General features: G+C 31.1%; 2 protein-coding genes across 2 annotated transcripts; one reads left to right on the forward strand and one right to left on the reverse strand.

The window, feature by feature from the left end:
* Positions 1–5,227: 5,227 nt before the first annotated feature.
* LOC138936492 (hydroxypyruvate reductase) lies at positions 5,228–12,415 on the forward strand. Its single transcript, XM_070301925.1, has 6 exons — positions 5,228–5,366; positions 5,989–6,129; positions 9,367–9,518; positions 10,056–10,627; positions 10,830–11,261; positions 11,654–12,415. Exons 2-6 carry the CDS (start codon positions 5,995–5,997, stop codon positions 11,896–11,898), a joined length of 1,536 nt encoding a protein of 511 aa, XP_070158026.1. The 5' UTR covers positions 5,228–5,366; positions 5,989–5,994; the 3' UTR covers positions 11,899–12,415.
* A 532-nt stretch (positions 12,416–12,947) lies between these two features.
* Positions 12,948–15,998, reverse strand: LOC138936493 (uncharacterized). The gene is made up of 5 exons (XM_070301926.1): positions 15,490–15,998; positions 14,735–14,843; positions 13,724–13,930; positions 13,427–13,633; positions 12,948–13,338 (listed from the first exon to the last, which is right to left on the reverse strand). Exons 1-5 carry the CDS (start codon positions 15,639–15,641, stop codon positions 13,282–13,284), a joined length of 732 nt encoding a protein of 243 aa, XP_070158027.1. The 5' UTR covers positions 15,642–15,998; the 3' UTR covers positions 12,948–13,281.
* Between the last annotated feature and the right edge of the window lie 229 nt (positions 15,999–16,227).

A 16,227-nucleotide genomic window follows, 5' to 3' on the forward strand; every position in this document is an offset into this window, starting at 1 on the left:
GATACAAAGCACGCGATGTGGTAACGTATGTGCATGCATTACTTGACCTTTTCATATACGATAACCTATACTTTAGCATTTTATAACAATTAGTGTCCTTAATTAACTACTATCGAATACAAATTAAGAGTTTCCTGTTATACAAAATATGACATTATACAAAAATCATTATTCGTTAGGTCAGAAATGTCAAGTTTCATAGGTAAATTATTTATTTTACGTAAAAAATATTATTGCAATATATCACGATCGAAATATTGATTTGAAGAAAGAAAAAAAACAAGTACCTCTCTAATGCAAATACAGACAATCATTTAAAATGGCTATTATATCATATTTAATAAAATTGCAATTTGAAAAATACCGCATTTAAAAAGAGAAATGTCTTTGACTAATGGTAATTGACTAGGAAATAATAATTAGAATATTCTGAATTTTGATTAGGCGTAAATTAATTATTATTCACTGATCCGTTCTGCCTGATTTGTTTTTAGCTATTTTTTGTTTAAAAAAAATGTTGTGTTTTCAATTTTTATATTATTAAAAAATGATATTATCTATATACCAATTAGTGACCTTCCATCTCTCTAAATAAGATTTTATCTAAACAGAATTTTTTACTCAGTCGTTAAATAGTTATCGTTCAATAAATTCAAAAATTAGCCAATATCTATTGACCAGTTTCTAACCAGGTTGTAATCATTTTTTTCTAAACAATTTTCTATTCGGGCGGTCATTGGTCATTTAAACTTTAAAAGGCGTTATGTTATTAGTTGTCCAATTATTAAAGTTAATTTTCTCGGAAATAAAGATTCGAACAAAGCTATATAAAAAATTTTATTCTACATTTCCGTCTTATTTTTGCAACGAAAACTCTTCTTTTCTCAATTCACAATTTTACAATCACAATTTTAGACGCATTCTATACAGAAATACTAAAAAGTAGATATAAAAAGTTTATATTATAATTTGTTTCAGTATGATAGTATCTTATTAACATGTGCATGTTGTATAAAAGTGTAATTATATGCAATTTATCATCAAAGATTCAAAAAGATAAATTTATGCAGCTGCAATAGATAACGCCTTAAGATATATTAATAGAGAGAGAGAGAGAGAGAGAGAGAGAGAGAGAGAGAGAGAAGACATTTTAAACATTTGTTCTAATAACAAGGAAAGATTATCAAGTAAATGATGTAATTATAATTCCTTTTCGCTGAAAGAAGCATACATTGTATTTGCGTAATGATTCTTTTTCTATAGAAAATTCAATAACTTGTCATCTTTACCAAATTACAATCAATGAAGAAAAAATTATATACATTTATTCTGTACGTACAAGCGTAACATTTTCTACCGCCATTGCTGCGTGTTTTTAATTTTTACGATACACTTTATATACATAGATTTGCAATTATATGAAGTTATGAAAATTAGTATTTATCACATTAGAATCGAAAAGGCTTATTAATTGAAGCTTCATTCTCGTTAAAACATAAGATTACGAGCGGAACAACATTTATTCAGCAATAAATATATTTGATAATTTTGAAATATCTAACGACTGTAATGAGCCCTTGTGTATTCCGATAGAAATGATATCCTCCTTGTCTTTCCCTTGTCACGGATCATGTGAGTATTTTATCTCATATTTTTTTCTCTTTCATTCTCTTCCGTCATCTCGGTGAGGTCTCGAGTTCACATTCGTATATAACCGGTTAATTCCAGCTTCTTTTCTCCCCTCCGCTCAGCTGTCATTCTTATCATGGACAGGACTATCCTCGTTTAACAAAATGTATGCGTATTTTTGTTGGTCTTAGTTAAATATCCATACTGACAGCTTTTCATTACAATTAGATTACACGCGAAACGAATTCGATTTGCGACTCTGCATGATACGTAATATCTAATCGTGCATATATATATATATATATATTGTATATATTTATATTAATTATTAAGAATATGTATTTATATATTTCAAGATATTTTTTATACAGTCGAATATACGATTTGAATACAATTCGATATTTTGCAATGACATTAATACTAGTCTTCCAAGATGCAGCACAGTAACATCAATCATCCACTGAAGATTCTCAGAATATTTAAATGATACTTGGAAAATAAGTTAGAGTGTTTCACATAATATGAAAAACTCGATAACTATATCAGCCTCTTGCCATGATCGTTAAAAGAGAAGGAACAAGGATTTCTGAACAGAACGAGAAATATCTCCCCTGAGGAACGTCCGGGAATTGCGAACGATGAGGTAAGATGATATATCGCATGTACGATCAACTCGTAGTAAGAAGTGCAGGTAAAACATATTTAGCCGAATATATATAAACCGAGTGATGTTCTCAAACCAAAAGCCGATTTCTAACATGTCGAGTTAATTATAAAGTAATCTGTCTTTGTACGATATTTACTCTTTTCGATTCACTCTCGTGAGAGTGAAATATTGTATATCTATTCCCCTTATTCTTATCTATAGCATTTACATTTTTTTTTTCTAATTATTTTAAAAACGCTCGTATCGATTTTCTCAGGTTTCTTCGGCTTTTCTTTATTGATAAATACCATATATTTATTTCACAGTTTATTTATTTACCTTATAAAGAATTGTATATCTAACAATATAAAAGTCAGGTTATCAAAATCTTTTAGAAATTTAATATTTTTTCTGTACATTCGCCTTTTTTATTATAAACTCTCTTTCTCTCTCTCTCTCTCTCTCTCTCTCTCTCTCTCTTAAAAGAAATAAAAAAAGAATTATAAATATAATTACTGAAGAGATACAAATATAATTACTGTATTCTTTACATCTGTGGTCAAAAAATAATAATAACCTAAAGTTTCTAAAGTATATAATTAAGCGTAAGCTATATCACTCAGTAATTTGTTTGACCTAATTAGTTTCTAATTATGTTTTCTTATCTGGAAAATGTATTTTTTTTTCTTTTTTAAATATAGCGCCATTTATTACAAAATAAAATTATCTATATTTTAATTAGTAGTTGACCATTTAAACAGAGTTTTATCTAAACAAAATTTTTTACCCAATTGTTGGAGCAGTTATTGCACAGCAAATTTAAAATAGTAAAAACTGATCAGTTTTCGATTTAAAATGTATTGTTCTCAGACATTTTTTTTTTACTCGGATATCAAATTACTTTTTCAATCATTCTCTTTTTCGTCCTCTCCCCCCCCCCCCCTCGCTCCTCCTCTCTCTCTCTCTCTCTCTCTTTCTTTTATATTCCGTGAAATCGCGTAAATATGCATAAAGTGCTAAGAAAACCACGAAACTTTTCGAATTCGAACGAGTTTGCGAATATAATTAATATAATCGGCGAATCTGAAATGAAAGCCGTTGATTTATCGAAGACATAATTATACAAAACTAGATTGATCGCTGCTCGATCCAGTTAAAACGAGCCGATCGCCTTTCCAGTATACACGAAGTCGGATAACGACCTATATTTTTAGAGGAATCAAGAATTGCTATTATATCGGAGAAACTGGGTGGAAAAGTGCGTAAATAATGTTTTCGAATCGAACCGCACGGACTCATTGTCACATCATCGTGAAGACAAATCATACTCTGACAAAGTTATTTTCCATGCTGATAAGATAATTCGGTCCGCTGGGGGTACCAGAGGAGAGAGAGTCTACAGAGATAATCTCTCATCACTTGGTGACGCTCGTCTATATGACTGTTCGTAATGATATAGTGTTTTCGTCTTTTTTATACTGTATTTTGATTGACATGCGACACGCATGAAAACAATACGTACGAAAGCTTACAAAAATTGATCTCTCCGCTTTATTGATTTATATGAGGCGTATAGCTGGAGAATCTGAAAAATTTATTTTGCAGGCCATTTAAAAAGTTTGTTAATTATTATCCAGATGCTCAACTTTTGCATGTAGAATGTTGTTCATTTAAATCCTAACATCACTTGCTAAAATACGATCAATATTTTAAAATTTTGTAGTTTAAAAGTCAAAAGCGGGGGATCCGCATCATCATCGTGTGGCAATCGTGTTATCAATCTTAAAGAGAAAGAGCGAGAATGAGCGAGTTGTTTGCACAAGAAGAAACGAGGGAGAGAGAAAGAGACAGAAGAAGCACGTGATGATCGCACCAACGCAGAATCACGAGATATCTCGCTGTAATAAGATTATTTATTGCTGAATCGGACCCCCAACAGCAATTGCATCATTTTCGCATTGCACGCTCCGATGATTCTCAACACATGATTCTTTTGCACAATAAGAATGAAAAAAATATATATATTCGCAGCGTCAATATCGCTTGTGGAAAGAAAATTTCTACAACGATAAATTATTTTACATTGAATATTAAATTTCTATATTAAACAAGAAAAATATATATCGGATATCGGTGAATAAAGTCCTCATATTCGCTCATTTATTTGCAAAATCAATCTCATTTCTACAATAAAATTGAAGGAATAAGCGAATAAAATATACACATGTTATATATATATATATATACTCATGTTATATTTTTATATTAATTGTAGTGAGAGTGGCGCTATTAAGTGTGTAATGCGTAATTAATTGCTATTAAATGATCGTAATAATTTCGTAATATAATATCGAGCTTAATAAAGCAACATTAGCAGAAATAAAATTAACGTTGTTAATGCTACGATTATTGGCGCTAGCATATCATTCATTTTTACAGTAAGAAGAGAGGACAGTAAAAATTATATAAACGAGATATACATTTTTATATCGCATATATATATATATATATATAGTATATACATAAAGAATGTGAGAAACAGAGAAGAGTGAGTCATATAATTTAAATAATTTCTTGTCATCAAAATGTCATTTTTCTACTGTTTTATCTACAGTTTATCAAAGTTACTGATAATTATTAAATATGGAAAGGAATAAAGTTCGCGGATAAGTGCGAGGTTAATAGAGGAAATTACGAACATTCTCTCTCATAATAATTATCTACACACATTCGTTCCGAAAAATGCCTATTTAAGCAAGACATTCGCGACATCGAATATGTACATTGAGCAGTTTTCGTTGGCGAACGAGACTAGAGCCGGGAGAAGAGAGACGACCAAGGTTGTCTGTCAACAATTTACTCGCGCATTTATCGTCAGAGTAGGGGGGGGGGGGGGTTAGGAGGGGAAAGGGGGGGAAGGGGGGATTCTGCTATAAGAAGATAAATCACAGTGGAACGACTCAGTTGACGGTTAGAGTACCCTGTACGCGGAATACCGGTCACGACTTCATTCTTTCGTGTCTTGCTCTTCGAAAAATATCCTTATACGACGTTACGAATTTTCCATCCAAAAAGAAGTACGCTACGAGAGGTAGGTCCTGCATTTAAATTCAAATATCTATCGCATCTCGTATGCGCCGTCCGCATCAAGATAGGAACCGCTTCGGCTTGGAAAACTTTCAAAATCTGACACTTGTTGCTCTATCCCCCCGGTTACTTTCTATTATCGCGAAAGCGCACGTTGCACAGCGCATCGTGCAACGTCAAATTTTCCAACGATGCGAAAGATCTTATCTCATATATGGCATCGCGATATATTTGCAATACAACATGTAGTATAAAATTTAAATCTCGCAAAAATTTCCGGGTCTTGACCTTTCTAAAACTACCTTTTGAATTTGCCTATTTGAATAGAATACATTAGTTGGAAAAAAAATTTTCTGTAGTCACGTCCGGATGAAATTGAAAAAAAAAAAAAAATATATATATATATATATATACACATCTCGCTTATATAACTTTTATTGACTAGCAATGTCCTCTTTTTGCTGCGACAAATATACATTAACTTCGATAGTTGCTACATTAGCAATTATACGTTTATTTCTATCAGTGTTTCTTTTTTACAAGTCATGATGTTTTATTATTGTATCTAATATCTCTAGCTATAAATCGATGAATATGGATGTTGTTTGAGCGTTTTTTTCTTCAAGGATAACATGTCGGTCAACTTCAGAAGCGTCTTGATAAGTGATCCCGTGGACAAATCTTGTGGCGCGCTATTAACGGAACACGGCATTCCGGTTACCACGAAACATAAGCTATCGCAAGATGAACTAATCAATGAGCTACAGGTAGGGGGATGTGACAAAAATTAGGAAAATGACGAATAATTTCTATTCTACGCTTTGAACCAAATTCGATAGGAGTTATATAGATATATATGAAAAAACACAAGGTCGTGCATTTTTTTTCCCGCGATATCCGATATGATAGATCGATTGTAAAAATAAAACAATTTTTTCTCTTCTTCTTTTCTCTCTCTCTTTCTGAATTAAAAGGTATTTACTTGAAAAGCTATTTTGATCCTTTTATTGTTATAAATCTTTAAATTTTTTATAACATTTTAATCCTAAATTTTTAAAGATAATTCTTTTTATATTTAAATTGCAAAACGATCAATTATTCTCGAAGCATTGATTCTTATATCCCTTTTGTATACCGACGCTATTGTAAATTGATTTTAAAGATTTATTTCAACGGTATTTATAGAATTGCAAGCTATATTGATCTTTTAAATTCTGATACAATTATTATTTTCGATTCACAACTATTGAACAAATGGAGGATTATGACAATTGGAGGAATATTTCGTGCGTTTCAGAAAAAATATATCGTTATATTTATACACCCATCATCGAGCAATATTTGCGTTGTATAATGTTTTCCATATTTATGGATTTCAATTTTATGCATGAAATTCACTAAAAATAAAATGGAATGAAATAACAGCTATAAACGTAATTCATTATTTTTCGTTGCATTAACTAAACACTATGAAAAGACAAATCTTTCAAAAACTTTGACTACCGTAAAGCTTTTTATTATAAAGTTGAAGTAATCAGACAATATATATTGATAATTCTAATATTACGTTATAAAGATAACGAAATTTTAATTACAGAGATCGTGTAATTTACCTTGAAGTTTTATCTCTTTAAGAATAGGACTATTAATGATTGCAAATTGTTATCGATGCACAATCTATCAATCGAAAAATACGAATCTGTCAGATGAGAAGATCAAATTTTCAACAAAATTAAATTACGTTAGAATTCACGTGTAACAGATAAATTCAATTATGATAATATACAATATATGAATCGCTATCGAGAAATTATGCAGAAAAAATATAGTTACATATCAGATTATTAAAAAAAAAAAGAAAAAAAAATCTCTGCAAGTATAAAAATATGTATTTCTTTAAACGTGAGTTTTATAAGACACAAATAAGCCCTTTCTTTCTCGTATTATTCGACTACGAATATCTAAACATGTGTTTTAAAAACGAAAAACGTGGATAGAAAAGGTGCGTAACTGAAGTTAAAAATATATTTTATCATATACAGATACAGATAGGCTTTTTTTTCGTTTGAAAAGCGCTAAACCGATTTTATCAATCAAGCTATTATTTTTTTTTTTTCTATATTCGTTACGTAAAGACTTTGATAAGCCAATTAAGCTTACACAGAGGGATAGAATTTTATTTACTTCAAACAAATAGTTATCTTATACTATAAATAAATATAAAATTAAGTTGGCAAAATATTTTGCTGCTTTTTTTAAATAATTGCGCGAAGTGAAATATGTAATATAAGATATTTTGTATCTTACAGAGAAAGCAGAACAAGTTCAAAATTATCTCTTTTGGTTTTGCACATTTCCATTATTGCAATCTGCGAAACAAACTGTCCAAACTATACGATAAAGTAAGACGATAAAAAAAAAATTCTGAGCATTAAAGCGCAATTATAATTTCGCGCAAAGTGATATAATAATATAATGAAATATAAAAAAAAATCCACATTTTATAGTACAAAATAGTTATAACTTTAGTTGTAAACTCGTTTGTGCTATTTAAAATGTATTAAACATATTTTTCCTGAAATCTAAATTTCGTAAATTATATCGTAGATAATCTATTCGAACTAAAAATAATCACGCGTGAAATGTTTGTATGATTCTTAAATCGGACAAATCTCTAGGCATCAAATGTTCCAATGTATCTTAAAGCGAGACATTCTCGATTTAACGCAACGTTATAGCATAGAGTATAGAGTGATTATGTATGCAGGGACCGCATATCGGACGTGTCTCGCTCTCTCTTTTCCGTCTCTATCGTTCCTCCGGTTTCTCTCCGTCTCCATTTATTCCTTCTCGTCTTAATTGCTTGCATTCGAGTCAGCGATCCGGTTAAATCCAGCTGAGTCGGCCGGCATGGGCCGGCACGGATACCGGTTAGCTCTGTGACGGGTCGTTGTACCACCGGTTTGCGCCGCATGTCCGCACACATAGGCGCCCGTACAAGGAGATTTCTTCTATCCCGTCTCCATTCACATTTCTCAATAGATCTGTCGATAGATGATTTAATTTCGCTTCTTCCACTCTTATCGCAAAAAAATTTCTTAAATGAATGCGCGAGTGCAAGTTGAATAAATCGATCATATCTGCAATCGCGACTTATCGGATACAACGTAAGAGAAAATTCTTCTTCTCCTGGTTTTAATTTCACTTATGTTATATAATTCAAGAGAGAAGAAGAAAATTTTCTAATAAAACAGATCATTTAGAAAGAGAATCCATAAGAATTTTATTCGTGAGAAGCTGTATGAATTTTTCATCTATTAATAACACGTTTATAATAAATTAATATATTTACAAATATCTATTTGTGTTATGTATAAATATATATAGTTGATATATCAAATATTTCTTAAACATACATGTACACGTATGCTACGTATAATGTCCTTTCGGCATTTTGTTTTTATATATTATTTCATTTCATGTAATTCACGAATTTAATACGCATCGCAATTAAAAAAAAAAAAAAAAAATGCGATACAGCCGCCTATGTTATCTCGTATACGTTATCTCTTGCAGATATATAATTATAATGAAGCCTAAATTGATTAGACGTAGAATACATTTCTCTCGACTTTGCGCAAATTCAATAACCAGTTTGCACAAATTCGCAACGGTGATCTTTCTAAGCAATAAGAATAGAATGGATCGAATCGTATTATTTAATTATATGTATATATAATCATAAATAAATTATATATAAAAACATATTAATATATTATAAAAATCATTAATTTAATTTCTTTCCGCAAACTCTTCTTTTCAAACATATTTATGCGTTTTATACCCTACAACTATAATTGCACGAAAAAAAAAAAAAAAAATATATATATATATATATACAATATATATCTCTCTTTCTTTATACTTTCAAATTACATTCTTACTCTCTGTTTGAGAGATATGAAAATCTATATACATGTATGATCTTTCTCTCTGTCGAACAGAATCACGATGCCCTTATCGTTCGATCTGAGACCAAAGTTACGGCGGATGTTTTCGCCGCTTGTCCAAATCTCCGCGTAGTCGGACGTGCCGGTACCGGCGTCGACAACATAGATCTTCAAGCTGCCACACGTAAAGGAGTAATTGTGTTAAAGTACGTAATTAACATACTCTTCTCTATTTTGTCCACGATATAACAGAAAAAATAAATATGAGCGAAATAATTCTATATTAATTACGAAACAATTTTTCAAAAACGTTTCTATTTATGTCAATTTCAAAAGCGAGACGCTTTTATATTTTAAACATATAGATTGCAATATAAATGAAGAATGTAAAATGCTGCAATCAATACATTGTTCTCTTGGAGAAAATTATTTTCTATCTTTTCTTGTAAAATTTTTTTTAAAAATAATTTATGAAATATAACGGGGGATCGTTAAAATTCATCAAACAGTATTAAAGAAAAATTTCTTTTATTATATCAGTTACTTTATTAATATTTAAACTAATTATCATATTTAATTAAGCAGACTTGAGTTATACTCCGGTAAGTCTCAAGCAACACGAAAAATATTTAGAGCGAGTAATTAAAGAAAATGCAAATATAACAAGTAATTTGATCGAGCCTACAAATGGCACAGCTGTGTCAATTATTATATAACTGCATTATTTATTTTGACGATTGCAGCACCCCGGGCGGCAACAGTATCAGCGCTTGCGAGCTAACGTGCGCTCTGATCTCTTCGCTCGCACGTAATGTCGCGCAAGCTGCGCAATCGCTGAAGGAGGGCCGATGGGATCGGAAACTCTATTCGGGATACGAATTATTCGGAAAGACTCTCGCGATCCTGGGAATGGGCCGCATAGGCCGCGAGGTAGCCTACAGAATGCAGAGTTTCGGCATGAACATTGTCGCGTTCGATCCGATTGTGAAGCCCGAGGTTGCCGCGGAGCTTGGTATAAGATTGCTCGACTTGGAGGAGATATGGCCCGTCGCTGACTATATCACCGTTCACACGCCTCTAATACCTCAAACAAGAAATTTGATCAATGCGACAACCTTGGCGAAATGCAAGAAAGGAGTGTACATCGTTAATGTCGCACGTGGCGGCATCGTTGATGAAGAGGCTCTCTTGAATTCATTAAAGCTCGGCCATTGTGGCGGAGCAGCTTTAGACGTCTTCGTGGAGGAGCCACCGAAGAATCCGATCACCTTAGAACTCATTAAACATCCAAAAGTCGTGCCGACACCTCATCTTGGTATTTTATTTCACTTAGAGTCATGCGAATGTTTCCATATTTTGTCATTTTCGATGTCTTCAATTTTTCTTTATATATCCTGTTGTTTTAATGAGATTTGATAAGATAAATTAACATGCGCTGTGCGCATTCTATATTCTTCTTACGCTTCGATTGTGTAGAAATCATAAAAGTAATTAATTATTTTTTATACACGTTATAGGTGCCAGTACAGCCGAGGCTCAGCAACGAGTGGCGGTGGAGATTGCTCAACAATTCCTGGGTTTGTCCGGAAAATCGGCGAAATATGCCGTCACCGGTATCGTAAACGCTCCGGTCTTATCTGCCGCCATGATGAACGAGAATGAACCTTGGATCGAATTGTCCAAGAAATTGGGTCAATTGGCCGGTCGCTTCCTCAAAGGCAAACTAAACACGATCGTTCACAGCCAAACTGTAGGGAGTGGTATGCAAGACAAACAATTTATACACAAGGCCGTTCTGGTCGGTATATTAGCCGGTCAAACGAAGAATGGTCTAAATCTGATTAACGCGCCTACTCTTGCGCAAGATGTCGGCGTAAGGTTGCAAGAGAACCACGTCGAGGACGACAACAAAGCGGTTATCGTGAAAGTTGGGGAACATATCATCAAAGGTAATATCAAATATAGAAACGATACATTTTTCACAATTTTGAAGCGAATCGAATTATCGATTGAATCGATAATCGAAAGATTTCGATTTTCATCCTCTTCCCCGAAGAATTTTAGAGTTCTTGATATATTTTATTGTTAGACAATTAAATTTAAAAAATATGAATATTTGAAAATATATAAAAAAAACTTGCGACTTAACATTTTCTCCAATAGAAATTTTCCAAATTCTTATAGATTACAAATTTCACTAATTGCGTATATTATGTATTATGCTATTATCTATAAAATTAAAGTATACATAAAGTATGTGTCTATATATATATATATATATAACATTATATCCACACAGCTAAACGTTACATTACCGATATTATTAATTGTCATATTACAGGGACCGTGCGTGACAATCAATTGCTGCTGCTTGCTCTAGACGATGCTGTTTTCGCGAACGGTATCGCATTCAGCGATTATATTTGCTTATATCGTGCTAATAGAGTGCAAGATCTCGCCAATATCGTAAATGTTTTCTCGTCAAAGAGCATCAACATCCACAATTTGAATGCCAACGGCAGTTGGGTAATCATTCAAACCGATCGCGAGATCTCGATACAAGTAGACGAGATTGAAAGTTTTTGAACCAAGGGGCTTTCAAGAAAAGTGTATCAATGATAAGCGGTCTCCTTGAGAGAAGAGAGGAATGTGATTAAAGTTCGAATTTTGAAGAATAATCTAGTATTGTCCGATTGCTATAAAAGCGTGAAAAATTTTTATGGAATTCTAGAAAAATACGCAATCTGTTAATTATCGAATTTAGAAATATCGTGGAGAATCATTATTTATTATCTGATCGGAACAGATGATTAGGAAAAGTAAGATAACGAGAAAGAGAGATAAGAAACAATATTGATAATATATATATATATACAATATTACGATAAGGATTATCTTAGCATTAGAAAAAAAAATTATAAAGTAAACAAAATGTTTTTATTACACAATAATAGATGAAATATTTTCATTACGCATGGCGCAACGTATTAAGTAAGTCGCACTTTTATATACGCATGCATGTAGAAATATAAAAAAAGAAAGTATAAAATACCTGTCTGTATAAATATTTATAATTTTTTAATAGGAATTTTTATTAATAAAACATCACATTGTATTAAATCTTCAACCACTTCCGTTATATGTATTATTAGCACTAGAAGGGTCTGCAATATGTATAAATGAATAGTCTATGGTATAAAAGAGATAATAATTTATTTTCTAATTGTAGAAAGAGATAATCTTGGTTTGTATTCGCTACTATTTAGTTCAAAGTTTATAAAAAATATATTTGTAGATTAAAAAAGAGAGAGAAAAAGCTTTTTTTTTTTTTAAATCAGTATATGTGTAAATGGCTGATTGTAGTGTCAGAACCCTTCCAATGTCTAAATATATAATATTATAAACTAATACGCTAATCGTTTACATAGTATACGATTCCTTTTGCCACTGTTTTTCATTCATCAATATAGATATACTTCGAAAGAAACACATCCAATTAAAAAAGATGAAAATATTCTTTGACGTGTCGTATCAGATTTTTAGTTCGTTGTGCAGCTTGCAATAATAATTATATATAAATTGTTTTTGCATCAAATTAAAAATATCTAAGGATTTAAAAAAATAAGATTGGCACGTGATATTGCAATAGCTTATAATATCACAATTTTGAGTGTATATATACTTTGTGTTTCAACATATTTTGGTGCTAACAAAAGTATATGTAGAACAAAATTAAAAGATATTAATAATAATTGATTGCGGGCAATTCTTCAAATTAATACAAATATGCGCTTAATATGCATTATACATGAACAGTCAAGTAACAAGTGTTAAATAATAAAAACATAATAATACCAAATAATTAAAAATATTTCAAATACAAATACGCTAGCTATAATATATTGAATTGCAAAGTCGCACAATTCATAAATATTAAATGGAGATTATTTCATAAAAATAAGTAAATAATTATATTCTTTCGTAACTATCCGCTCGACAACAATTAAAGGTGAAGACAATGCCATCCTGCAGAAAATTACAAAAAAATAATCTTTTTGATTAAATAGCAGTGATCGCTATCTTATCAGGAATATGACACGTGGATTCCACTTACTCTGACTAGTAGAGGAAGTTTAGACCAAAAGTCATGATTTGGCAACATTTCCCAGCCTGTCGCTCCTCTCAATATTCTCAATGTTATAATACCGCCAATAAAATATGTTCCAACAATGGTAAAGAAGAGGATAACTAATATGGAACCAACAGATAATCCTTTGTGCGGTTCTATTTTACATCCGTACGGTGATACTAGCATAAAATGCTATAAACATTATCACACGTGTAATTTGTGCATACATATTTTATAATCATTAAACGGATCACAATATTTTATCGCTATTTCTATGCTTACGTAATTAGAGCCAGAGGGAGGAATCCCAGAATCTATTTTGAAATTTGTTTTGCTATCGGTAAAGCATACGATATTTATCACGGATATATTCTTATCATGATGTATTTCAAAAATCGGAAATTTATTTCCACTCGACATTTTCATTTTTGTTTCCTTTATTGTTCCAAGATTATATGTCAAGTGACTCTGCTTATCAAACATGCATATCTACAAGAATGTAATATTTCATACTTTCAAAACTTGAATAAAATTTGTATAAGCTAAGATTTGGATTATCATCATTAAGGTTTTTATTGTTTTCTGCGGTCATGGAACGGAACAGTGAAAAATTTGATGGTTTTTTATATATTATATATTGAAATAAATTATTTTTTTTGTATTTTATAGTGTGTGTGTGTGTGTGTGTGTATTGGTGCAAAATATACATCAAAAACTCTTCCTTATTATTTTGTATTAATACTTAAACTTAATAGAATTTAATATGCACATATTCCCATTTTTTGCAAAAATGTATGTGTCCTACGATAATTAATCAAGATGTATGGCTACTAATCTATTAATGAAAAGAAAGGTTTTGGTATATTTTACCAATTTATAGTATTAAACGTGGATAACGCTGGCGTACGAATAAGGTTATTTATACATCAAAATAATAAATTTGTTTTAATGTACAATGCAAGAGAAAAGAATTCACATAATTTTTCTTTTATAATGTCACAATTCAATAAGGGCTACTGCTATAATTCAATGAGGGGTTAAGAGCTTTAATTGTGTATAAAGAAATTAATTATTGCATATCAATAAAAGCACTCTAATGCGATCAATAAATATATTAAAATCCAATGTCACAATATCAGAAATAAAAGTATATATATTACCACATAGTTTTTAACTGAAAATTGCAAGAGTATTTTATAATACGCAAGCATAATAATTACGGCAAGTAGACACAACCAACGACATATATACTGTAAGATTTAAATCATTACAAGATTGCATTTTAAATCTTACCGATACATTATTTCCATTGGCACATTTTTGACCGGTTTCTGTCGTTATTTGAACATTTGTGCATGGATGAAAATATACCGTATAATTACCTTGAGTATCGTTCAATAATCTGAAAATATATGTCAATTAATTAACATTCCATATAATTATTACTTAACAAATACCAGACATGTTTTGGCAAATAGATTTCTGAAATAATATCGTATGTATTTGAAAAGCAAAACATAAAATAAAATTATTAACGTTGAAATATTTTTAATACAAGTTCATAAATAAAGTTTGTTAAATAACATTTTGTGGACTAATCCAAATTCAATAAAAGTATGTCACTCTATATACCTCATTTTTCTCCCTTAAAAAAATGTACCAAAAAAAAAAAAAAAAAAAAATCATTGCGTATATAGTTTAATCATGAAAATATCAAATGTTTATATTATATAGCTGCGTGTATATAAATTTTATATTGGTTAATTTATATACACACATGCCGCGTATATAAAATATTTTATATAAAATAATTCAGATTTAAAAAAAAAATAAGAAAAGTAAAGATGAAAAATCTACATCATTTTAATGCAATATTTAAAATGTGTCAATTTATCCATACTTATTTAATTAGCTCCTTCTTTCGTCAGTTTTATTTGAAAAAAAAAAGAAGTTTTGTGTATTTTTGTATGTCCTCGGATCTATTATACTTATATCGCAGAAGTAAAGAGATAAATTATATAGAGGTTAAAAACTGAAAATATACAAACAATTCATTAGCGAGGCCGGTCAAATTGTAATAGTGGCCGTCCGGTAGCGCACAGATGCAGGGAGCCTTTTGAATGCATTCCGACGACGTAGTGTCGCAAAATAATGTTAGAAATAACGCAAACACAATAAACGTCGCATTATCACTACACATCTTTACTATAACCTTTTTGTTTTCGTCACGTCCGCTCCATACCGCTCTTCCTCTTCCATCGTTCCCTCTTCCATACTTTCCGTTCGGTAGGTAATAAAAAAATTTGAATTTTCAATTTGAACGAAATTTCTATCCTAGGAAAGTAGACTCTTCCGATTGGCTATCGTATAGAGAATTTCTATAGTTTCCAAAGTTTGCTGCGGTAACAGCCAATCGGTACGTCTGACAAACTCGCCATATACGAAAAGAGATAAGCCCATATCAGACTGGATATTAAAGATTCAAATTTGACCAATTAGGATAAAAGGAACTAAAATTTCCTTGTCCCGATTGGTCAAATTTTAATCTGATAACTATAAGCAAATCGACAAATCGATCAATCAAACATTCTACAACGTAATAAGAATGTTTAACCGTGATTGGTTGATTCGCTTACGGTCTTAATACGGTTACAACTAAAATTTTTTCACGCGCAATGTGCAATGGTCTTAACATTATCCTTTGGTTTACAAATGATGAGATATTTATACTTTGAACTTTGAACGATGAAAATTTTGGCGGGAGAATCGCGAGTACCACATGAAAC

This window comes from Polyergus mexicanus, unplaced genomic scaffold (assembly GCF_030449975.1).
Source record: "Polyergus mexicanus isolate NDT 795.1 unplaced genomic scaffold, iyPolMexi1.0 SCAF_9, whole genome shotgun sequence".
NCBI lineage: Eukaryota > Metazoa > Arthropoda > Insecta > Hymenoptera > Formicidae > Polyergus > Polyergus mexicanus.